The sequence below is a fragment of the Cyrtonyx montezumae genome, unplaced genomic scaffold, assembly GCF_038088225.1.
Source record: "Cyrtonyx montezumae isolate F1298 unplaced genomic scaffold, pur_monq_1.0 scaffold_0, whole genome shotgun sequence".
NCBI classification, from domain to species: domain Eukaryota; kingdom Metazoa; phylum Chordata; class Aves; order Galliformes; family Odontophoridae; genus Cyrtonyx; species Cyrtonyx montezumae.
This window is the reverse complement of record NW_027071824.1, coordinates 23,338,504-23,363,207: the sequence shown is the minus strand read 5'-3', so window position 1 is coordinate 23,363,207 and position 24,704 is coordinate 23,338,504. Positions and strand designations below refer to the sequence as shown.

Genomic DNA, 24,704 nt, shown 5'->3' with positions numbered 1-24,704 from the left:
CCTTGAGCTTAGAATTTCTGAGACAATAATGCCATTGCAGGAAATGAAAATCACAAAGACACTAAAAACAATTCTAATTCTTAGAAGAGAATTCACAGAAGATGGGCAGTATCACAGTAAATGAAGTGCATTCATTTAATTTTTAGGCAGTAAACAAATCTTTCAAAGGAAGATATTTTCAGATTAGCTTGTATCATAAAACATTTCTGTAGGAATATATTTTGGAAACTCCCTCATGAGCCTTACGAAATTCATTATTTTATTTCTTTGATCTAATGACTTGAGGAAACAAAAAAATAATTAAGTGCTGATTTACCCAGAATGCAAATTAATGTCACCTTACAGTATCCATACTTCATGGAAAATACCATTATGTACAAAAGGAAGAGTACTGGTGTAAGATCCATGCACCATTTAATAATGGGTTCTACAGAGTGTTTGCAATTGTCTAAGATCCCAACAGAGTTGACTGTTTTTTGGGAAGTTTGCTGTACTAGTTTTTAGCTTTATTTTCAGTATCTCCTGAAGAGTACACAGGTCTGTCTTTGTGGCTGATTTATAGTCAATAGGAAAAATCTGTGTATCATTTAACAAATAAAATGTTTAACATAATTACTATAATTGCAATGAGATTTCTAATTAAATCCCAAGTTAAAGTCTCTCCTTTCCTGTTTTTAGCATCTCTCCTATGGCAATGGTAGCTTACATGTTGATGCAGCTTTCCAGCAAACTCTTTGGAGTGTAGCACCGATCAGTTCAGGAAGTGAATTCGCCCAAGGTAAGATTTACTCTAATTTTTGAAAGACTGATGGTATATGAAGTACCTGAAGAATCAAATTTTTCTGGCAAGTGTGATTGAAATATAAGAATGAGGTTTCCCTTAGATTTATTCATTGGCTTGAACATTTAAATACAAATGTTCTAAAATCAAATTTCCAAATTCTGCTGGAATACATACTGATGGTTTTCTAAATACTAACAGCTAATCCAAATCTAATTTTACTAAATATAAAGTTATATTCATACAGGTTTTTAAAAGATTTCTTTTGGTCTTGATTTCAATTGTTAACTCAGATTCTGGTAAATGGTTGCATGTTCCTAAGACTGAGAAAAAAACTCACATTGCTGAAGTGGAAACTGAAGTATACAACTGTACCTCTTTCTGTATCAGTACAACACTTCTTGAGTTGTTTTAAAAATCTAACTGAACAGTGAATCTTAGAGAACCTTTGATCATCTTAAAAACAAAAAAGATGAGAGAACCTGTTAGATGAATTCCTGTGTACTTCAAGGATTTAATCTGAGCATAGATCCCTGAGCATTTTTAGACTAGGAATGGTTTTGATTGGCAAGGTAAACTCTAGATTTGATCCAGAAACCTTTGCTTTGTTTTCAGTCACAATCTCACTGGTGGACTGCCAGGTAGAAGGAGAAAAGGGAAAGTAGAAAAATAAAATATGGAAAGTTTGGAACTAAATATGAAGATAGAGAAGAAAATGCACCAAGATAGGACTGGGAAAAGGAGAACAGGAAGTTACTAACAAGATGCTGAAAACTATGTGCTCATTGAAAGAAACTTCAGTTTGTGCGGGGCATATAATGAAGAAAAGTTATCTGTTTATAAGTGGTTGGAAAGAATGATGTGCTTGTCCTCAGAGTCTAGAAAAGAAGCAATAAAAGTAGGGAAACTAGGCAGGAGTGCTGTCATAGAACACAGGATGGATTGAGACAAAGAGAAAAAAAGCCCACAATTTTGGGTAGGCTAGAATACCTCTTCAAGTAGATTATATTAGGAATTGGATATGTGGGTGATTGCGTAGAATGATGCAGAAGGATAAAACTGTATCTTGTTGAGCAAGAAAAGAGTACTGGAAGCAGGATATAAAATTCTAGGAACTTGAGTAGGAGTGTTTTTGTAAGGAGCGTATAGTTGAGAAGTATGAAAGAGAAGACGAGATGGATAGAGACTGTATAGAACAACTTTGAAAATTTGTTCTATTTAAAAGTTAGGATTTTTTTTTTTTGATACTGCAACTTTCATCAAGAAAGAAAAAAGTTGTCTGAGTTAATACTGGTTTCAGAGAGAAGAAAAAACTCAGTGTTATCTTTTTCAGAAAATTCAGGTTGCAAAGCTCTATGATTTTTAGATTCTTGCAGAATAATTGCTTTTGTAAAAAAAACCTTAAGTGTCCTTCTGTCATTTCCTTGAATTTTCACGTACAATTATTTTAAAAAGACGAAACACTGAATTTTCACATTAGTTCTATTTATTTATTTATGTATCTTTTAATTAAACATTTCTATTTTCAATTTTGCTTGTTTAGATTTCAGGGACAGCATGCCCCAATCTTTATATGCTCACTTTGTTTTATACTATAGGAATCATTATGCACATTCAGGTTGTCTGATGCGGCTTCTGTCCTGATAAGTTAGTAAAAATGCTAGTGCATTACCTACCAGGATCCTCAACTGGATTGGGAGAAACATTCTGTTGGTGCTTTCTACTCTCCAATTTGTTGTTTCATCCTGTCACTCCATTCTCTCCTCCATTCTCTTGCCCTTCCACCAGCACTGGTGTGGTTTATATTAGTAAGACCAGTGTCTTACTAGCTGAGACTCAGCTTTGTGCTACACTGCATGTCTGCAATTGGTATGCGTAAATATTAAGGCTTTCCTGGCAGTTTGGGAACCATGCCTCCAAACTTCAGTAAAAGAGTAACCGAAGTGGAGAAAATTACTTCAAAATAGAGGAAGAAGAAAGTAAAGCCAATTTTGTTAGGATAAACAAATGTTAGAATACTCCATCTTAATCAGAACTTCCCATTAACAGTAGATAAATAAATTTTTAGACTTTTGCTATTCTATTTGTGTTCACAGAGAGAAAACTCTTATCCTTGCAGGACTCTTGAAACAATTGAAGTGAAATTACTTTGAAATGAAAACAAGGTGTAAACAGTCCAGGAAATGAAAAAATGTTGGAGTGAGGTATATATAAAATAAAACAATTCCTTTTTATAGGCAGTTCTGCAAAACTGATGTCCTGCTTTTATCAGTATCCCATATCGTGACATCTTGTGGCAAGCTGTTTAGTGCCAACAACATCTGGCTTACACAGAAGTCAATTTAACAAGTCAAAACAGAGTTTAGAGTTGGATCAAGTGATTTGCAATTTTTGTACTGTGATATAAGTGGGGATGTGATAGGGGCCCTTTTAATACACAAGACAACACAAAAACTACTGAGGACTGAACACCTCCGTATTTATATTGACACAGTTCAACAGAAAAGTTATTAAATATTATTACTGCTATCTGGATATAGCTCTCTGTATCAAACAGAGCTTAAAGTTGAAAGATTCAATTTAGATTTATGAATGCTAATCTGATACCGATTTTAAAAGTTAAAATACATCCCAAAATGTTTCCAGATAAGATTTTTGTTCCCAATTATCTGTGACTACACATTAGCACATTAGTCACATCTCTGAAACAAAGAAGTTGTTGGGAAGTCATTTGTTTTATTAACATTTTTCTGTTAGAATTATGAATTTGTTTTCAGTTCCTGACTCTCCAAATGTTGAGATGCTATGCATATGCTTTGTGCTTTAATTTGTGGAAACGCTTATTTGCCCCTGTAAACTGGAGAGCTAAGTGTTTGCTTTTGAATTTGCATGTATGGTGGTAGTGTATTCTGTATAGGGGTTTATCTTTTGTGTACCAATAAATTGTAATTGCATTTTGGGACTCAGAGTTTTGAGTCAGTCTTCCTAGTTTTTCCTCACTGGAAACTTGACAAAGAAAATAATTTAAAATTTAACACATAAGCACAGCTGTGTATTGTTAACAGTTAAACTGGAATCCTTTTCTGAAATAAAGGTCAAAAAAATGGAACAGAGGTGCATTCCACTCGATTGTATTCTGTGATGGAAATACTTCCTAGTTTCAGCTGCACCAATCTTTATCTGAGTTGTACTAGTTCTGTGTGATCCTTTTTTTTGTGATCCTTTTTTGTGACTTTTTTTCTCCTGACCTTTCCTTTCCTGTTTTCTGATCAGGAGCTTGGATCTCTAGGGTATGGGATATCTTCCCCTTCCTCTGACTCTCTTTTAAGTGGAACTTAGCAGGTAAATAAAATAAAATAAAATATACTGATTCACTTTATTTTCTTCTTTTCATTAAAGGCTATCTGATAGGTGGGGATGTTCTGAGGTTGTTGCATGGTCATATGGATGAATGCTTGACAGTCCCTTCAGGTGAACATGGAGAAGAACAAAGAAGGTAGGATTCCACTTTAGAATAGAATAGTAACGAAATTACTGTTTCAGTATTGAATGTCATTTGAAATATAAATTTTGGAAGGATATTTTGATGAGATGAGTCATTCATAAGAATAAATGTGGTTGAGGTGAACTGTGGGCATTATATTATTGCTTCTATATATTTTTTTTTGTATTGATCAGATATTTCTGGGTGTAAAACAGGAGTATCTGTTGAAAGTGGACTTTGTCCAGCAGTATGGAACAAAATGCACTGAATTGTAGGGTGGATACTGAAGATTGAGTTTCTGAACTGAACATTTCATGACTTTATTTTATCCTTGCTTCCTAGCTTATGGTAAAATCTAGAACAAGTGCCTGCAATCTTTACATCTGCTATTAGTTGGGTTGTTTTGATGTATTAAATAGCATGTGAACCCAATAATTATGGTTGTCTTCGTATTTATTGTTTTATTGTTCATCAATTTATTGTTATTTTTATGTTCTTATAGTGATTTTTGATAACATAATTATCTTTACTGGCTTAATAATACTGTGAATGAAATATATTATCTGTACTGTTTTTTTTTTTTTGCTGTATAACATATAATATCTCAGTATATAGTATACTAAGACTATTGCTGAGTCCTTCAAAGCTACTACTATGGGTATTTATCTCAGTTGTACCTGACATGGTAGTCTAGAGCTTAATTTTCAGTTATTTTATTGATTAAATTAATCTAGAATGGAAGAAGGGAAGTGAGGATAGCTTAGTATGTATTTTCTCTTTGAGTTAATTAATAAATCCAAATGGTGAGAAGACTGACACTCAGACTGCAGGTGTCTGGGTGCACTGATTACTTGGGTATGTTAAATGTAGAGTAGAACTAAAATCTCTTTATTTGCTGAAATAAAACATACCATAAACTTCAGTAGGTTATTCATGCTTTCCCCTTGAAAACTGCTAAATTCTATTGTTTATTTGGAGAAATCTAGAATTATGTGATTTTAAGGTCCTTTCCAATTAAAACCATTTTATGATTCTGTGATACTGTTTGTTTAAGCCAGCATATCAGCAGCTAGGTGACAGCATTTCTGTGACAAAGAACTATTCATTCATTTTCAAATCAGTTTCTTTTTGTTGTTTTCTATATTTTTTTTGTATGTTATTCTTGTAAAGATAGGAATGACTGATTGAACAGTGACATAAGGTATAGTAATTTTTTCTTGAAGTTATAAATATGAATGAGAAAAGCTTCAGCTGTTTCCCAGTTTCAGTTTATGAGTTTACTATGTCACCTGGAATGTAACACAGAGGAAAACATAAATAAATAGGATACTATAGTGTTTGCTCACGTTTCAGTTCAAATCCTGCAAAAATCACATTATTAGTTCGTAATTGTAGTGTAATTGCACATCTGCAGGACAATTAAGCACTCCAGTAATGAACTTTGACATTTAAGAACACATGAGGAATTATTTGCAGCAAAACTAAAATACAAAAGCTTCAATAAAAGAGGGCTAAATTGCTATGTAAGAAAAAAAATGCATTCAGTTTTCTTTTGCAATGTGCTGGATCTTTGTGTCTCAATTTGTAGACTGCATGTGAGTGCCTTAAAGCAGGTGATTGTTCTCTCTGTACCATCGCTCTGTTCCACTGGCTGTATAGTGCCCTAAAGTCCACAAGACACGTCTGTGTCATGTCCTTACTTTTTGAGGGCAGTACTAGGAAACACTGTTTCTCAGTGTGTCATAAATACCAGCTTTCATATTCTTCTGTTTTTCAGGAACTTTATTTGCCAGACTAAAGTACAGTTTAATTTCTTTTTCTTTTTTTTATATTCTCTTTTTCTGAAGTTCTTTTTCTTGCTAAATATATTTTTACTTATAAATGTTAAATATAATATTTGACAACTTTTATAGAGCACTTAGTGCCCCGCGTTTTCTCCTCCCTGCAATATTGCTCAAAAATCCTCTTTCTGGCTCTGTTAATTAGGACTCTAATCTATTTAATGTTCAAGATGAAATTCTGTGGGATAGGTGTTTCAGTTTCCAAGATGGGTGTATGTTGATGGGTGGTATTCAGCTGCTGGTAGAAATATTTTAATTATGACTAATTTTGACGGATAGAAAATTGTAGGATAAATTATTTTGTCTTTCACTTTGAGTTTCACAATATATGCACAAAACACATGATATATTTAGAATGCAGTAACTCCATGTTATCCTTCCATTAGCTTTGAAAATTATCTTGTGGAAGATTTCTGTAGCAGCGCTTTGTTTGTTTTGTTACAGTAAATGCCTGATAAGCAGGTCAGCTCTGAGGAATGCCAGTGTGAATGAGCACTGACAAGTTTCACATCTGACATTACTTGCTAATTCACTTTGTTTTTTCTTTTTCTCTCATGCCTTTACTAATAAGTAAGGGATCAGACAGCCCTAAAATAATGGTTTTATTCTGTCGTGTCACCTGTTATCAAATGCTGGGGTTGGATAAATTGTTTTGATTGGACGGATCCTCCTTGACAGTTTCTAAAATTAACTGCTGTTTTTCTCTATTCTTAGAACATTGAGGAAGGTAAATAAATTTGAGTATAAAAGTGTTCCAGAGATAACAAGAAGCCCAAAATAAAAAATAAAATAATCCACATTCACATGCTATTTATACTTTTGTGAAACAGCATCTAGCTCAGCAGGGACTTACAATACAGTGACAATGCAAAATGTATTTGTAATTACAGGACCTAGCAAAGCTCTCTCCAAGGCAAGGTTATCAAAATTTGCACAGGAAGAGGCCTAATACAGTGGCAGAAGTAATTCTATAAACAGCTTATAAAATTATCATGTCTCGCAATTCATTCTGAATATATACTTTGTTTCATCATTTAATTGCTGAGTTGGAGATTGAAGGATCTATGCCCTAAGAAAGCTTCCTTGAAAATCTGCCAGCTCTGCTTCACTCACTTGTCCTTGAGAACAGTTTCCCTGGGATTTAGTTGACTAACTCCCTGAGGAGCTGGAGAATTTGGCCTTTCTAAAGCTCAGCATCCCAATTTTACTCTTTGTTTGTCCCATATCTCACAGCACTGTGAACTCCACCATTGCATGGTCACTACAGCCCAGGCAGCCTCCTCATGTCACCAATCAGCTCACCTGTGCTTGTGAACAACAGGTCCAGTATTGCATCACTCCTCGTGGGGTTGTCTATTACCTGGCTCAGGAAGTTATCATTGATGGATTCTAAGAACCTTCAGCATTGTCTTCAGCTTTCTGTATTGCTTTTCCAGAAAACATCTGAGTGGTTGATGTCCCCCAACAGGATGAGAGCCTGTCACCACAACACCTCCTTTAGCTGGTGAAGCCAATAGTCTCTGCTTGATCAGGCAGAGTGTAGTAGACACCAACTGCAAGCTGCTGTCTTGGTTTCTAATTCTTACCTGTAAGCTTTCATCTTGTTCATAGCTATTCTTCAGGGGAATCTTTCCACACTCTATTCCTTTCTTGAAGGAGGGTGATATCTCCTCCTCTCCTTCCTTGTCTGTCACTTCTGAATATCTTAGCCATCAAAAGCCACACTCATGGTCATGGGAATCATCCCATCAGGTTTCAGTGATGACAACTGCACGATGGTTTTCTAGTAGCATGTTACCCTCTGGCTCCTCTTATTTGTTTCTCAGCCTGCATGCTGGTGCAGTTTGTTCTTTTCCTCAGAGATTTGAGATCCAGATAGCTGGTTTTTTTTGTTTCTTACATGCACAGTCCAGCGTGTCCACTGCAGTGGCTCTTTCCTTGCCTTCTTCCTCTTATAGCCGGCAATATTGTGTTCTCTTGGTAATAATTTTGTACTGGCAATAAGAAATAGCGAACTGGTAGAATATCAGAGATGAGGCATAGAGGCAAACTCACTGCCAAGGCTGTTGTATCTTGGTGCATTTTAATTCCCAGTGAAACTGGTACCTGGGAGAAACCTGCTGCTGCTGCTCTTCAGCTGATTTTTTTCAACATTGCTGGGACATCTTCAGTTGTCTCTGATAATACTGCTTTTTATGTAGTGATATTTATCTTGACTTTTTTTCTTTCATGCCCAGACTCATAATCTCTTCTGGTTCCCATTGCATGGACTGATAAAAGTAGTGTCAATGATTTTTTGGGAATTAAAACTGGAAGATTTTCTTGCTTTGTGTATTTTTTTTTCTTGAAATCAGCTCTTGTGTAGTCTTTTACACTCTTCTACTATTATTTCAAATGTGGGAAATTTGTTGACTGTTTTTAACACTTTTGTTTTGGAGGCAGTTGTATAGTATTATCTGACAGATTTAAATCACTTGAAATGGACTTCACATTCACTGGATTTTTTTTTTCCTTTTGAAATTGTGACATTTTCTATTTATGTATCTACCTAAGTATCTATTTTTACCCTTTGCTAATGACAGTTTTGATTCTTCGCTTGTGTATTTGTAATATAAAATAAATAAGTGTATGTTTTTCTGCTTATGGTGGATTCTTGTCTAGAGCAGGTAGGCACTTCTGTGGCTGCATAGACTTCCCTGCCCTTGCATCTAGCTACCTATGGGGTGAGCCTGTGTTGTCTGTGGTGCTGTAATTACATCGCTATCACTAAGAGACAAATTAGTTGGCAAGTTCCAGCTTTTATAACTGTTTTTGTTAAGAGAGATTGAATGGGTTAGTGACATATCTAGGATGAAATTGGTGTTTTAAATTTAGCTTAATTTCATATAGCAGACCAAAAATTACACCAACAAACTTGACTTGGTTAAAGCTTATGGTAAAAATTCTCGAAGGTCCTCAATTTCTTATAGGTATTTTCAATTGGGGAAAAAAAAGTGGTTAATATCTTTAATCCATAAGCATAGATGGGACAAATTGTACATTTACATATTACAGTTTGTAAGTTGATAGTAAGATTTTGTAATCCACAGGCTTTTTCTACTGTCAGGTTGCTCATGAACATCTTCTATGCAGTTTGCAACCTTGATATTTTATCCACCCTGTCAATGTGAACTTCTGCTAACTCTGATATCAAATGAGATTTTTTATTGATTATTCATTTTTCATTAATAACAGTGTTGCCTTTGTCCTAGCAATATAATCTGATATGGTTTATATGTGTCAGTTTCAGAGAAGATAAAAATGTTATGAATCATACTTCCTTTTCAGAACAGATTTGTTCTCAAGAGTATATGGAAAGAAATGGGGTGTGTTCTATGAATTACAGTTTTTATTAAGAACAAGTATTAAGGAAGTTGGTTTGGACAATCTTAGAACAGTTTAATACATCAGTATTCTTGGAAGGAGTAAAAAGTGAGCCTTAGATTTCTAAAACAAAAGAAGAAGGTATGAGAGTCTAGATAGTGAATGTATTTAACTACTGTGGGGTAAGAGTTGGTATGAATATTCTTTTGGTAAAGGCAACATGATTAAAATATGAGATCTTTACACAAACCCAACTTCTACCATATTTGCTGTAGAGAAAACAGATCTAGCTAGAGGTTATATTCTAGTGCTTCTTATAATTTCAGTCTTGCATATCAAAAGTCTTGCTGATCCATTCTTGACCCCACTGTCTGGTCTTTTACTTTTGGTTCCTTTTAGGGGTCCTTAATCCCAGTTTTCTCAGTCCTTTTTCAGATTGATATAACCAACTCTTTTGTTGAGACTTTGCTACTGTCTTTATACCTCTATACCCCTTTATTCATATTATTGTAAGATATATTCTCGGGATTTTATTTTTTCTTTTCTCCTTTCATAAACAAATTACCTGTTTTTTTTTTCCTTGTTTTTGTGTTTCCCTTCTCTTCTTCACCTCTCCTTATTTATTTATTTTTTGTTTTATATTATCGTTCTGAGTCTTGTAAGTAACCTTGGAAAAAATAAAGAAAGAATAAAGGGTGAATTTGGGTTCACAATTTAGGTTCACAACAGGAGGTTTTTTAGATATTTAAATTTTACAGTCACCCAACTGCTTTGTATAATCGAAAGGTAGCTTTAAAAGAGTACTCGAATATAAAAAGTGGTGATAGCTTCTGGGCTTCCAGTGTGAAAATAAATTTTATCCCTGAAAAGTAACAAAGCATCAATTTAAAAATACAATACTCTGATTTATTTGAGCCCATGCTTTCACCAAATTTCTTGTATTTGTAATGACAGAAAAAATGCTGAGTAGAACTGAAAAATCTTGTATTGTGGTGAGTGCAATAATTCTGAATACATTTTTGTCAGAGAGGTTCATATTAAGATAAACCAGGATTTAATCAGAATTTGGTTAACACAGAACAAAGTTGTATCTGATCTGCTACTGTTTAAATTTTACAAAAAATACCCTTGTCTGTCAGTTAGTTGAAGAACAAAAATTTGAATAAATGATAAGTAAGAAGAGAGTAACTGAAAAGAAAAATGACTGAATTGAAGATTATCATTTTCATTTTACTGTACTTATGAAGGTCAGTTTCTTTGAAAAGTAAGACTGACTTTTGTTCCCTTCTGTGAGAGAAATATGAGAGGCTTACAGGTATTAATCTGTCAGCTGCTATTAGCACCATAACCAGAGCAGCAAATGACGTTGGGGAAAGTACTTTCTATGAAATCCAAGTGAGGATTTTGTATGTATTTGCAGAGGTACTTACAATTTCTTATTAGTACATGAAGCACATGCTTATAGTTTTCTCTTGTGCATGTATCATGAATTTTTTTAGTTTCACTTCACTGTTTTTTAAAAGCACTCATTTCTTCACGTATCTGCAAGGAATAAGAGGGATTATTGTATATTAAAATTTGGAAAGAGGAAGTTATTAATTTCTGAGATGCATGAAGACTTGCATCAGTGTGCCCAAGTAAAAACTTGGGTGCCATGATAAGATAAAATACAGTATGGAGAGGTAAATCTTCATAATTCAATGCAATAGATAGAATAGCTATTTTTATAAAGTTCTGAGAAAATACTGTCTTTCTTTAGATAGTACACAGTGATACAGTGATCACAGACCCTTATCATTTGATGATTTTTTTCTGTTTGAAGATAGAAATATTGTAGAAATATTGTAATTGCATTCCCCCCTTCCCCGTGGAATCTATGTCCTTAATAAAAACTGTAAGATAAAGTCTGAGTACCAGAAAGATTTTATTATTGTGTATATCATAAAAACAGATGCTAAAGACAACTAAATAAAAGTTGCTTGAGTAACTAGATTTTAAGGCTTATTTTATAAGAGGTGATGTCGAATGATAACTTCTGGAATTTAACGGTTGCAATAACTGTTTTTGCTATCTTAGCATGAAAGATGTAGTTAAATATACTGGAAAATATGATGGGTTTTTTATTTTATTTTATTTTATTTTTTTACCACAGAGCTGATCATTCAGCTTATGCCTTTGCTTGTTTTTCAGAACTGTCCATTATGAAGGTGGTGCAGTGTCGATTCATGCTCGATCCCTTTGGCGATTAGAGACTCTAAGAGTTGCGTAAGTAAAAGCTGTCACAGAAAAATACTCAGTTTAACTAGGTATTTTTAGTACAGTGAAGTGTTCCTATGACAACATATCAATAGCTGTAAAACCAGATTGATAATACTAAGTCTTCCTCAAAAAAATGTTACATTGCTTTCATGATAAATGACCTTGCACAAAGTGTACATTAATATTGCAGTTTTTGTTAATACACTTGCTGTGTTTTTTTCTTTTCAGTTGACATAGCTAGCAGTGAACTCACAGTTTTCTGTTTTATATAAATATGTTGCACTGCAAAGAAAACTAGTTCTAATTATAATTCACTTATCACTCCTAACTTATTTAAGACATTTAGATGTCTTGAACAGCAAAAAATGATGAAGTTGATTACCTTGTAGGAGTATTGAAACTACCGTATGAAGTTGTGCCTTTTTTAAAAAAATGGTAATTGAGAATGCACTATAAAATGTTATTACAATATGTATTTGCAATGAATTTTGTAGTGACTAAAAAATAATTATTTTTAGAGAGTAAATCAGCACAACTTAAAATGTTTTACTCCAGTGGTGCTTTTCTCTATCTCCATTTAATTTAGTGGGATGATGGTAAGCATCAGTGGTAGAGCAGTGAAACTTTTGCTTTAAACTAAAGTTGATCTTGAGAGTTCTTAAGCGATAACAATGAAATAGTGAAGAGGGGGAAAAACCATTTTAGCTACAAAGTAGTAATTTTCTTGCTGATAGTCTGTCATGTAAAATTTTGCTCTTTTACCATTTTACGCTTTTGTTGACTAGTAAGCAACATATGTGTTTTAGAACATTTTCCCTGACAATTAAACCCTGTGTCTTGTTTAAAAAAGACCAACATTTCCTTGAACTTTCTTAGGTGGAGTGGCAGCCACATAAGATGGGGACAGCCTTTCAGACTAAGGCATATAACAACAGGAAAATATTTAAGTCTCCTGGATGACAAGAGTCTTCTTCTTACTGAGAAAGAGAAAGCAGATGTGAAATCTACAGCATTTTGTTTTCGGTCTTCCAAGGTATAGAATTGTGCAGCATTGTTACAACTTATAGCAATTCCAACATCTTTTCAATGAATAATAAGAGAACTGAGTGTAATTAATATCTAGAAAACTTCTTTTGTCATATTTAATTGGGTAAAGCTATGCTTATTTTCTTTATTATTATTATTTTTTTAATGAACTTTCCTGATGCTCCACTGCTTATGTCTGTTGACTGACAAGGAAGTATTTATGGCATTGTGGTTTTTTAAAATTTAATTAGGAAATTATTTCTTTCTCTACATACTATCTTCTTATCTAGCTTACAATTGCAAGACTTTAAATCTTCATTTGTCACCTTCAATAAGCAATACAAATGCAGGCTTGTACTTTGTATAGGGGTAAGCTGTTTAAAATAATACTATGTTAAAGTCTTTTATATCCTTGGATTTATCATAACTGATACTGAAATTTTGACAGTGGCAGTGGTACTTTTTAAAATTATCTTCTAAAATACATACTGTAAGTCAATAACTTGCATAATAATTTGTATATTTAGAATAATAAGAAATGGATATATACCTGGAAGCAAGTATACAGACCTTTAAGTCTGATAATGAAGACTTTAGAACAGATTATTATTGAGTTGCAGACTATATATGTAGGTAACTCTGAAAATAGTGCCACCTATTTATTTCTGTGGAAACTGCATCAGATACTAAGATCTAACTAGCACTAGTTTGATTCTCAGCAATAAAACACTGCTTTTCAACATAGTTGCTGCCATTAGCTACACTTTATTTTTTTTTATCAGTGAATAAAAGTCTGCATTCCATGCTCATAAAAATTTGCGCCAGCAGAGGTGACCCATTATTGCTGTCACTGTTACTGAAATGCACCACCCATTACTTCACTGTGGTAACATCCACTGTTTGATCTCCATAAACATTCAGCAAACATCAGTAGATGTGAATGGGTAATTTTTTTCCTCTTGTAGAAATTCAGTGACACATCTATGCTTATATGCACTTCCATTTCGAACACCATTTTGTCAGATTGTCCTTGTACTGCCGTCTGTCACACACCACTGATAAACTGTATCAGAATACTGGCAAGAAAGTTCATCCTCTTCTGCCATACTAACAACATCTGCGTGTGTGTGCATGTATCCAGACAGGAACGGCCATAGTTAATTCATAATGTTTTTAGGACAAAGTAGTACAGTTGTATTGGGAAGTTTCTGTCGCATTTTTTTATGTATAACAACAGTTAACCTCCTTTGAAGCAAAAATAATAAAAGAACTCATGCTTCTTAAAACAGTCTTTAGTTGAGGTTACACCAAAGAGAATGGGATAATGTACTGTATTCTACAATTAAGTAGTTTTAGTTCATAAGGTAGCTGGTTGCATTTCTAGCAATACAGAGAATATCAGTAATCTTTTGTTGATGTGGAAAGATGAGTGGTTTGTACGTTTTATGCAGCATAAACATGTGGTGATTTATTAAACATTGACATTCTTTTTAAATTAAGACTTTTTTTGGATGGAATTATGGAAAAGCCATAGAGGACTAGGTGAAATTCTCTTCCTTGCTGAGAATGAATACTGTGTATATTGTTGAACGAATGGTATGTTTCACTTGATTAGGACACTGGCATTAAAAAAATGTTTGTGTCTTCCCCCTTTGGAGGGGGGAAAAGAAACCCACAAACAAAATAAAAGCTGCAGAAACATAGGAGTCATCCTCTACAGCCTTTCTAGGTAGAGGTCTTTCTGTCTTTCAGTGTCATATTCATAATACTTTTTTCCACAATCTGAAAAGTAGATAAAAATCTTGTTTATTCTGATACACATAAGTTAGCTCTAAATAGGCAAAAAGATACGTGGAAGAGGAATACCTTTACTTGCAGTGTTCCTACTCAAAGTTAATCTGTATTTTCCTATTGACACCTATTGTTTTGTAAAATTTCATGGGAAGTATATTATTGACAGCTTAAAAGGCAGTTATGATTTAGTTCTCTCCAGAGAGATCTGCTAGAATTTCAATCATAATATTGTGCCACAGAAGGTAAATATTGGGTCAGATGAAAAGAGAAGAAATACAAAGGATGAGCCTTAATTAAGTGAAACTTTTTCTGAACGTTGTAAGGAATGGCAGAGAAACACTGGAGTGAAATAACACATGTAGAGCTACACTTAACAGATTAATTTTGTTCAATATTAAGATAAAATAATACTAAATAATTTTGCCCATTTAGCCCACAAAAATATGGGGAGATTGGCCCTTATTCCTGTATGCATGGAATGAAAAATAGGTTTATAACAAGCATGTCCATCTGGAGAAAATGTGTCACATTAATCAATAAATCTGTTCATATTCAGTATGTTCTTATTGCTTTGCATCACTGAGGCAGTTTGCAGACTGTTGCAAGTAACAATTGCTTCTTTTTACATTCCAGTGTATCAAATGAAGGTTTTTGATCTTTATTTTTGTAGAAAAAAAAGTTGATGATCTGAGAATGGGACTAGACTGCAAAAAAACCTGAACTTTTTATTTTTAAATATGATATAGAAAGACAGCAGATGGTTCTGTAATGAGAAGTTATTCTAAAAGTAGTGGGCTGTAATCTTGCATTACATCAGGTCTATACCAGTATACAATTAAGTCATGAAATGGTGTTTTTTGACTTTCCTGTTCATTCCATTCCCCAAAATAATATCATCTTGAGGATCCCAAAACAATGCTCTAAAGCTTGCTGCTCCTATATGATTACCTAGCTTTTCATTTTCTCATCTACATTCAATTCCCCTTTTACTCTATGCTTTCCTGACTATTCTTTTTATCTTGCAGGAAAGAGCTCAGTTGAATGTGATTGAATGCAGTCTGAGTTGTAAACTTTATGTGCACAGTTATTAGTGTACTTCTATAAGCAAAAACAAAATTTGTTTGGCAAATTGTTATCACCAAAATTTTTGCACTATATAGTTAAGAAGATCATTCACAATACTGGAGGTTGAAATCATGCTGCTGTTTCTTCATCTGATATCAGGACCTAATATGATTTTTCCTGCATCGTTATTTGTGTATGGTATCCTTCCATAAGAAGCTTTTCAATTTTCAGCTGTTAGTACATTCAAATTATTTTTACTTGCTCTTGGAATAATTTAATATATAATTTAGACAAAATGTGAACAAAATAATGAAACTGTAGTGAAATATAAGTATATTTTAACTTGTTAATTTTCATCAAATTTATTAATATTGTCAACGAACAATTATTAGTATTGTCAGCAAACAAGATTTTAACAAGTGTTCAAGCTCCTGAGGAAGTCAAACATTCACAAGATAGTGAAATCAACATACATATCCCTAAACATCCTTGAATTGATGAATGTATTATTTCTGGGAGCATAATGTTATGAAAATTTTGGTGATTCCACCTGAATATTGATTTTAGCCAATTTTTTATAGATTTCTTCAAAATGTTTCTTAATTGTAGCTTGAAAGTGTAGTTATGTGGCACCCCTCTTTACTTAAATAGATGTTTTTAATAATCCTTCAATAAGTTATAGATTATTGTCTTTTCATTCAAAAAATCTAGTTTTAGTCCTCTTGCAGTGAAGCTGTTTTCTTAAATTCTCAGATTCAGACTGCAGTGAAGAAGGTTGAAACTCCTTGACGAGTTTTGGGCATAACTATGTTAATTGTATATCAGTCAGTAAAGCCATTATGCAATTGGACAAGTTAAATAGTTCTTTTGCTATGAATGAGGATATGTAGGGTTTTTTTCTTATAAACTGATGTGAGAGCTAGATACTACATTTCTTCTTCTGGAATGACTGATATCTCCGCAGGAAACCTGTTGGATTGATGAATGGGCATGCCATTTTTCTTTTACAGCATGTCAACAGACCAGTAAGAAACGTATGGGAATGGATTACTTTTCTCAGGAGATATTAAACCTGTTGGTGGGCAGAAATGGGATATTGGACAGTTACTGGTTAAAGACCATCTGTCTGTGACAAATTGAAATTAATTACAGGTTGGTGCTCATCTGTCTCTCAGGCTGAGGAAGAAAAAACAACAAACCAACTAACAGGAAAGCAAATAAACAAAAAACCCAACAAAACAAACAAGGAGAAAGGACTGCTGTAGTTTAGTGCTCAGTTCAGCTAGGGAATTTGATGGAATTCGCTTTGCTTTCTAAGCTTTTTTTGTTTCATTAATGACATGTACTGTCAGTTATGATTCTAATTCTTCCCCAGGCAGGTGTAAAGACATTTGTATGTAAGCAGGATCTGTCTCTCCATCTTTTCCCTAAATATTTAATTAGCATTACATTTCTACCAGTTTTTAACAATTTCTTTGAAGAAGGTTCTCACATGCTCTTTTAGGTCCTGTACTGAGAGCTTGCAAAGTAGTTAATATTTGCATCAGATATTGAAATGTCAGTTATTGTTTTCATGTACACTTTTTTTCTTTCAGGAAAAACTGGATGTGGGTACGAGAAAAGAGGTGGATGGAATGGGAACACCTGAAATAAAATACGGGGATTCAATATGTTTCATACAACATGTAGACACAGGCTTGTGGCTATCATACCAGTCTGCTGATGCAAAGTCTGTAAGAATGGGTTCTGTGCAACGCAAGGTAAGACTGTAAATAGGAATGTACTTCATTCAATCAGCGGAGGAAAATAAGATAGAGCTGATTTCTAGGTTTCAGATATTTTAACTATTTGTTTCTTTCAGTGTGATGGTTTTTTCCTTTTTTTTTTTTAACATAATGAGAGTCAGATTTACATGGTGTACTGAATTACCAAACTTAAAACTGAACTAAGTACATCTGCCTGCCTCTCGATATTAACCCATGAAAACTGATAAATCTGTATATACTTGATGACAACCTATAGCTCTAGTATTTGCCTGTATTATATGTTAACATTCCTTACTTCAGTGCACTGCCTTTTGGAATGAACAAGTGTTTAGTTTAAATCCTTTCCATCTTGTGAGTGTATTACTTTTGGGGCTGGAACATTCAACTTTTGTTTCAATTCCTGGCGGATTTTTTCTTCTAAAGAATAATAACCATTGTTAAGCAGAATGAAGCAGGAAAAACAATCTTCATAACTTAATACATATTCTAGATGTTACATTTGTATTAGTATCTCAAATGTTTAACTTTGTAGGGAAACTTCCCAGAAAGGAAAAAATATTTTTATTTTCTGTAAATGAAATAAATAAAATAAAATGACATATTAGAATTCTTATCAGAAGTAATGGGGTGTAGAAATTTCTATTGCTGTTTTATGTGTTGTAAGTACAAAGCCAGAGTGAAATTGCTATCATGTCTTAAATTTTGGTAGGGAAACTTTGTGTGTATACCTATTTATCTATCTATCTACAGACACATATTTAGGCATTCTGTAAATACCTTCTATAAAAATACATTTAAAAGACACCGTTTATATAGATATAATGTTAATGCATATAATCATAATCTGTGATAATTCTTCAACATTTAAAATAAGATATTATCTAATAATTCTGTAATTCAAGTAACATAAAAATTTGTGTATGAAAAAAATGTTAGCTAAAATATGTAAATACATAGATCTGATTGGATACTCTTATAGGGATGGTATCTACTTTTTGATAACAGTGAGTTATCAGTATATTCGAGGCATAGTCAGGAAACAATACAAATAAAAATATCATTTCTTTATCGCATATGAACTGGAGGGACTGGCTTCTGAGTGTGTGAACATCTTACATGTTGATGAAAAATTACTCCAAACCCCTTAGTCTTATTCTTTAAATATACATGTGTTTATGTGTGTGAATATACATAAATATACATGCGTATATATGTACAAAAAGTATATTGTTTGCAATATATTGTTTTAATATATCATTCATTTCTCTGCCTTACTGTCTGAATTTTTCATACCTCCTATTTATGATGCATGTTTAATTTTGCAGTGATGTCATCTTGTTTCTGTACTGCAGGCAATAATGCATCATGAAGGTCACATGGATGATGGTTTAACATTGTCTAGATCTCAGCATGAAGAATCTCGTACAGCACGTGTCATCCGTAGTACAGTCTTCCTTTTCAACAGATTTATAAGGTATACCTTTGAAATGATTATTTTATCGCTTTCATTTCCTTTTTTGCTGTATTCTAAGTGTCTATTAAAAAATTCATTTTTAAGTCACCAGTGGGAAAACAGGTGAATAATTATCAAGCTAAACATTGTAACAGTTATTTACCAGTAAAGTATTGTAGTGGCCAGTTTCTTTGCTATATTTTGATTTTTTATTTAATTAATGTAACAAACAAACACCAAATCTAACAAACAAAATTTCCCAAACCACTGCAATGTGAGTCAGGTTTCCAGGATCCTTCAATGCCTAGTGCAGGAAGTGGGGGAGATATTGAAGTGTGGCTGGAGCATTACACCTCTGAGCGTGAGTCTCCTGTGTCAGCTGCATCTCTGGGGACTTTAGGTCAGCATAGAGGAAACACTAATGAGCACAGAAAGGATCTTTTTGCTCTGTAGCTAGATTTTTTTTTAATCAAAAGCTAGCAAGCTAAACCTTTAACAATGGCAGAAATGAGAATAAGTCCAAACTGAAATCAGGACTACCAAATAATCTGCCTCCTCCCTCTTTCCCCATTGTGTGCTCTTCAGGGCTGCTCCTCATCCAGTGCTTGAGAGCCAGGTTGTCCCGTAAGTCTTCCAGCATTGAATAGGCACACTCAGAAGTATATTTTCTATCTTTCCTTTCTGAGGGTGGCTGATGGGTCTGCAGAACACTAGCGTCCCGTATTTTATGTGCCCTGTGCAAACCCTTCTGCGCATTTCAGAAAGTTCGGGTGAGTCTACTGCTGCCTCAACCCAAGGCAGCAGTTTGCCTTGCCTGCTGCCCACCACTGCCTTCTCCAAGGTCTGTACGGCACTAATGATGTTTCAGCAGCGATGGCTGTGTTTCAAAAAAGATAAGTTTTAAATGGAGGAGAAAGTTATTTTATTTATGTATTTGTTTTTGGGTGGAGATCTGGAGAGCACAGAATCAAAGAGAAATTGGATTACAAGTGTTTGTCTGGGATTCAGCTAAGAAGGGGCAAGTGAACATGGAAGAGCGTGGTCTGCTCTCCCTTCCTAGTAGACAACGGGCAAGACCAAGCATGAATTTTGTGTTAGAGACAGTAAAAGGCCAACGAAGTGTTGGGACAGACAGTGGGATTGCAGGATCTCCCAGTGCTGGAAATTGCTTAAGAACAGATTAGAGATGCACTTGAGAGATTTACAGTATCTTTTATCTTTTGGTCTGCCTCTGAAAATGCTAAAACACAGGTAGGGTAAGAATTTTTTTTTTCTTGAAACAACATTTTTTATTCTCCCACTCATGTGAATGGCTGATGATGATGCTATGATTGTTTGCTAGGGTTGTTTGAGAAGGAAATGTGGATCAATAAGTGGCGAATGAGTGAGACATAAGACATTGTTAAGAACTTGTCAAAAAATAAATTGAGCTGTGGAATCTAAACAAAGGCTACTTCTAAACCAATGAAGAGTTGATGAGGTAAAATAAATGCTTTCCCAGTACTTAGGAGACTTTGCATCTTATTATAGGGGCCTTGATGCTCTCAGCAAAAAAGTGAAGTCTTCCACAGTAGATTTACCTATTGAGTCAGTCAGTCTGAGCCTTCAAGACTTGATTGGATATTTTCACCCTCCTGATGAACATTTAGAGCATGAAGACAAACAAAACAGGCTCCGTGCACTGAAGAATCGCCAGAACCTCTTCCAGGAAGAGGTAGTTCTCTGTTTTACATTTTTTTTCCTGTTTTGTCTGCAAGTATTCTTTTATGGTGTCTGTGGTGTTGATGTCTAATCTGGAGTATACTTGAAGGGTTTGTTTGTCCTATATAACTTGAACTATTCACTACATTTATAATCTTCTAAGATCTGTTGATTGTCCTGTGTATTCAAAGAAATACATTTAAAGCCTTTAAGAAAAAGTTAGATATGAATATAAACAAACACCCTGAGTTCTGTCTATAATTTACTTCTTTAGTGTTAATTGGTTTCTTCTGTTAAAGCAGCTTCTTCTCTAGATAAAGGATGTTATAGTTTAAAAGTGCCTATTAAACTATAATGCTTAATATTCTCTGTTATTTCTGTGGTAGCAATAGTTGTCTGTGATTTGTCAAATGCCTAAATGCCTCCTAGAATAGAATGCCTGGAGTACTGTTTATTTTTTTATTTTGAATAATAATTTCAAATTGGTAAATTTCTATTTTCACAGCAATTGAAAGCATGTATCGGTGCTGTTCTTTAAACTCTTTTCTGTAGATATTTCCTCTTTGACTCCACCTGTCTCCTTCCATGGCTGATTCTGTATTTTCTTAGATACCAGAAAATCTTATATGTTTGTAATTAAACAAGGTTTTGTTGTCATTGTTTTGATTTGTATTTTTCCCTCTTGTAATCTAAGCCTTTCAATTTTTAGGGCATGATCAACCTTGTTCTTGAATGTATTGATCGCTTGAATGTATACAGCAGTGCGGCTCATTTTGCAGATGTAGCTGGAAAGGAAGCTGGAGAAGCATGGAAATCGATTCTAAATTCCTTGTATGAATTACTAGGTAAGACATTCTATAGGTTGCTTGCATTCTTTTAGCTCAAAATAACTAGCTGAAAATAAATACTATCTGGTTTAGTGTAGGATGAGTTGATAACCAACAAAGCCCACTGACTTTTGCGTTTTTCAGGTCATTTTATGTGCAAAGTACACTGAAAACAACATGTGTTTTTTGTGCTTTTTTAAAAAAATCTTTGTTATGATAAATAAAATGCTTTTGACTTCACTTAAATGATTAAATGCTTTTGTTATTGAGTCGCTGATGTGTCTTGTATGCTGCCCAAAAACGTGTGAATCAAGGGTATATGGATTTATCAGTATTGTATTAAAAAGCCATAACGTTGTAGTCGGTTTTTGAAAGATTTCTGATTTTTTTTGTGTGTGTGGCTGCAGAACTGCAAACTGAATCAGAAGGTTCTATAACCAATACAGCTTCTATTACCAATACAGCTTCTATTAGTCATTATAACAATTGACTTCAACATTATACTGGGGTACATGATGTCATGGGGATATTATTAGCTGTTAGATGCAGTATAATATGAAGATCTTGAGACTTGCAGTCACTATCTCACAGTATATTCTGTGTTAGTGTCCTAATCAGTTTTCTATTAGGTAGAAGTATTTAATCACTGGATTTATTTACTCAACAATTTGAATTACATATGTCTTAATGTTCTGCTATGATTTATTATATAGGGTTGTTAATCCACTGCTATAGCTGCCAGTATATTCACTTCTTAAATTCCTGAAGGACAATTTTGTCAACTCCATGCTTCTCTGTCATCCTCAGCTTTTCTCAGTAGCATAATTAAGCCTAAATATTAACATTAACAGTGACCTTAAGTGACTGAGGGTAGTTATATTTCCCTGGCATTAAGCATTCCTTTTATGCAGGCTGCTCACACATGCTTATGCTGCTTCTGTGTTACACATGAACTGTTCTGTGGGCATGCTTTGTTATAAATATGCACGTTTTTGGCAAAAGCTTGAATTTGGTCCAGTCCTCACACAGGATTGTTATCTCACTTTCCAATAATGCAGAAGGCTTTTGGTGTATCATAAAATCCCACTTCTCAGAAAAATGGTATTGCAGAGATATTCAAGTAATATATAATGACTCCATTGAAAACTCTACAACTGTAAAATTGAGTAAAATTGTTACAAACTGTCCATAGGAATGTAGTGTATGTAATTGGATCTTGTGGATGTGCACTGGTAGAAATGATCATATACTGATTTTCTATAGGACCCATTCTTAGTATTCATTTATAATTAGTACTTATAATACTTAATTTCTTTTTGTTCCAAAATGCATGGCATCGAGTCTTATTTATTGTGATCCTTTTAAATTATTTTTGGAAAACATAAGTATTATCTGTATGCTCCATTGCCATTCCGTTTATGATTAGTGGTCTGAATAATTAGAGTTATTATAAGTATTCTTGGAAACACTTTTGTAATAAGGCAAATAAAAAGTATTATCTTCCTTTCACTGTGAAAAAAGAGATGGAAAAATTTAAGTAAAAGATCAGTAATTCTGGTTCCAAATTAAAAGCTGTGTGGTCTAGTTTTTTTGTTTTTTCTTCTTTTTGAGTATTCAGCAATATTTCATGTGCATAAGGCATACTGAAAACTGGGATTCCTACAGTCAGAGGCACAGAAATAGACGTTCAATTGGCATGTCTCACTTAAAGTAAACATATAGTGAAAATGAATTCTGTCCGGCCTAAAAACAATGTATTGTTTTTTTTTTGTTTACTTATTTCCCTACAAATCATTTTTTTCTTACTATCCAGCAGCAAAGCTAAGCAAATGCAGCTCAGACACTGGAGGAATTACTGGCTTGGTTTCTGTAGAAGTCTAAAATTTCCCGTTGACAAAACCAGAGAATCAATTCTGAAAAAGTCTACTTGTTCTGTACCAAACATTGATTACTTCTATGGGCTTGCAATGAGAAGAGTACAGAAACTTTTCTTGATGTCCCAGCCCCCCTCACCCCGTTTACATTACTTCCCTAACTACATTATATTTTGGCAGCGGATGGTTAAGAAGCTTGGCTTTGCTCTGTCTATAATGAGTGTGTCTGTTGCTTTATTCTCAATAGCCATGGGGCTGTACAGTAATTGCATAGATGACAAATTGATATTGCTTGCTCTTCCTTCCTTCAGCAGAGTGCTTTGCTTTTGATTCTGCACTTAAATAAATGAAAGCAGTGATCCCAACTCATTGCTTTTGTCATATCATTGGCATTGATTATGACATCTTACTATGATGACAATGCAGGCATTTACAGACTGCCAGTAGAGACTGGATACTATCAAATACAAAAATGCTTGCCATATATCTGCTATGGCATCTGTCCCTCCTGTATTATAGATACATGCTGCGATTCTGAATTTGTATTTGAAACTTTTGTATTGCCAAAAAATGTGCAAGAGAATGCATAATAGTGTTACTTCAAAATCTGACTGGTGACATCCTGTTGTTTTTTCATCCTTTTACACCTGACACTAGTCTTGTTCAGTGTAGTGGGCAAAAAAGAAACGAGTTTTGAATATTAATTTGTTCTCGGTGTTGTGTCCCTCATTTAATGCACAACTGTAACCACGCTTTCACTTCTGAATGCTAATTTTTCACAAACTTCTTTTCCAACTGTACTTATGAAACCATGTATGACTTTTTCTGTTACTGAAATTAACTTAATTGAAGCCATGTGAAGCAGTGAGCTATTACTGCCTTCATTTTATGCAGCTACTTGAAGACCAGCGCAATTATGTGGTGTGCCTATAGTAAATAAAAAAATCTATTGCAGAAACAAGTATTCTTTAGCTCTAGTTGGTAACATTTAACAATATGCTTCTCCTCTTATCATTCCCCCAAATTATTTTCAAATCATGTTTGTCATGGTTTTAATTAATTATGCAATGTACACAATATAGATTTGATATGATACTTTTGACCTTCCTAAAAAATGAATTATATTGATTATTTTAAAGTACTTCTATTTTTTTTTGTGCCAGAATGTCAGATCCTCAAGTAAAGTATTTTATTGATGAATGTAAACTGTTTAGTATGTTTTGTTAAATGTGTGACATTTATCCCTCATGAAAAGATTTAGAAAGTTATCAAGATTATATTCTAATGCTTACAGGGTAATATTGCAACACCTTGTATTAGAAAATTCGAGATTTGTGGCATGAATCAATACTTGAGAAAAAAAGTAAGGTGAAAGGCTGGTTAGCTTACAGGTTATATAATCAGGAGAGATAACAACAGATTATGAAACATTCCTATTCTGATTATAGAATCTTACTTGGAAGCAAATTT

General features: G+C 33.9%; 1 protein-coding gene across 9 annotated transcripts in view; it reads left to right on the top strand.

Annotated features, from left to right (window-relative positions):
- The window catches only part of RYR2 (ryanodine receptor 2), a 343,878-nt gene that overhangs the window by 148,152 nt on the left and 171,022 nt on the right, over positions 1–24,704 (top strand). For all 9 annotated transcript variants that reach the window (XM_065730001.1, XM_065729961.1, XM_065729984.1 and 6 more), the window contains 8 exons: positions 679–778; positions 4,181–4,277; positions 11,660–11,734; positions 12,605–12,761; positions 17,209–17,373; positions 18,732–18,853; positions 20,363–20,546; positions 21,243–21,378. In XM_065730001.1, coding sequence (XP_065586073.1) covers positions 679–778; positions 4,181–4,277; positions 11,660–11,734; positions 12,605–12,761; positions 17,209–17,373; positions 18,732–18,853; positions 20,363–20,546; positions 21,243–21,378 — 1,036 coding nt within the window. The remainder of the gene's footprint in view (positions 1–678; positions 779–4,180; positions 4,278–11,659; positions 11,735–12,604; positions 12,762–17,208; positions 17,374–18,731; positions 18,854–20,362; positions 20,547–21,242; positions 21,379–24,704) is intronic.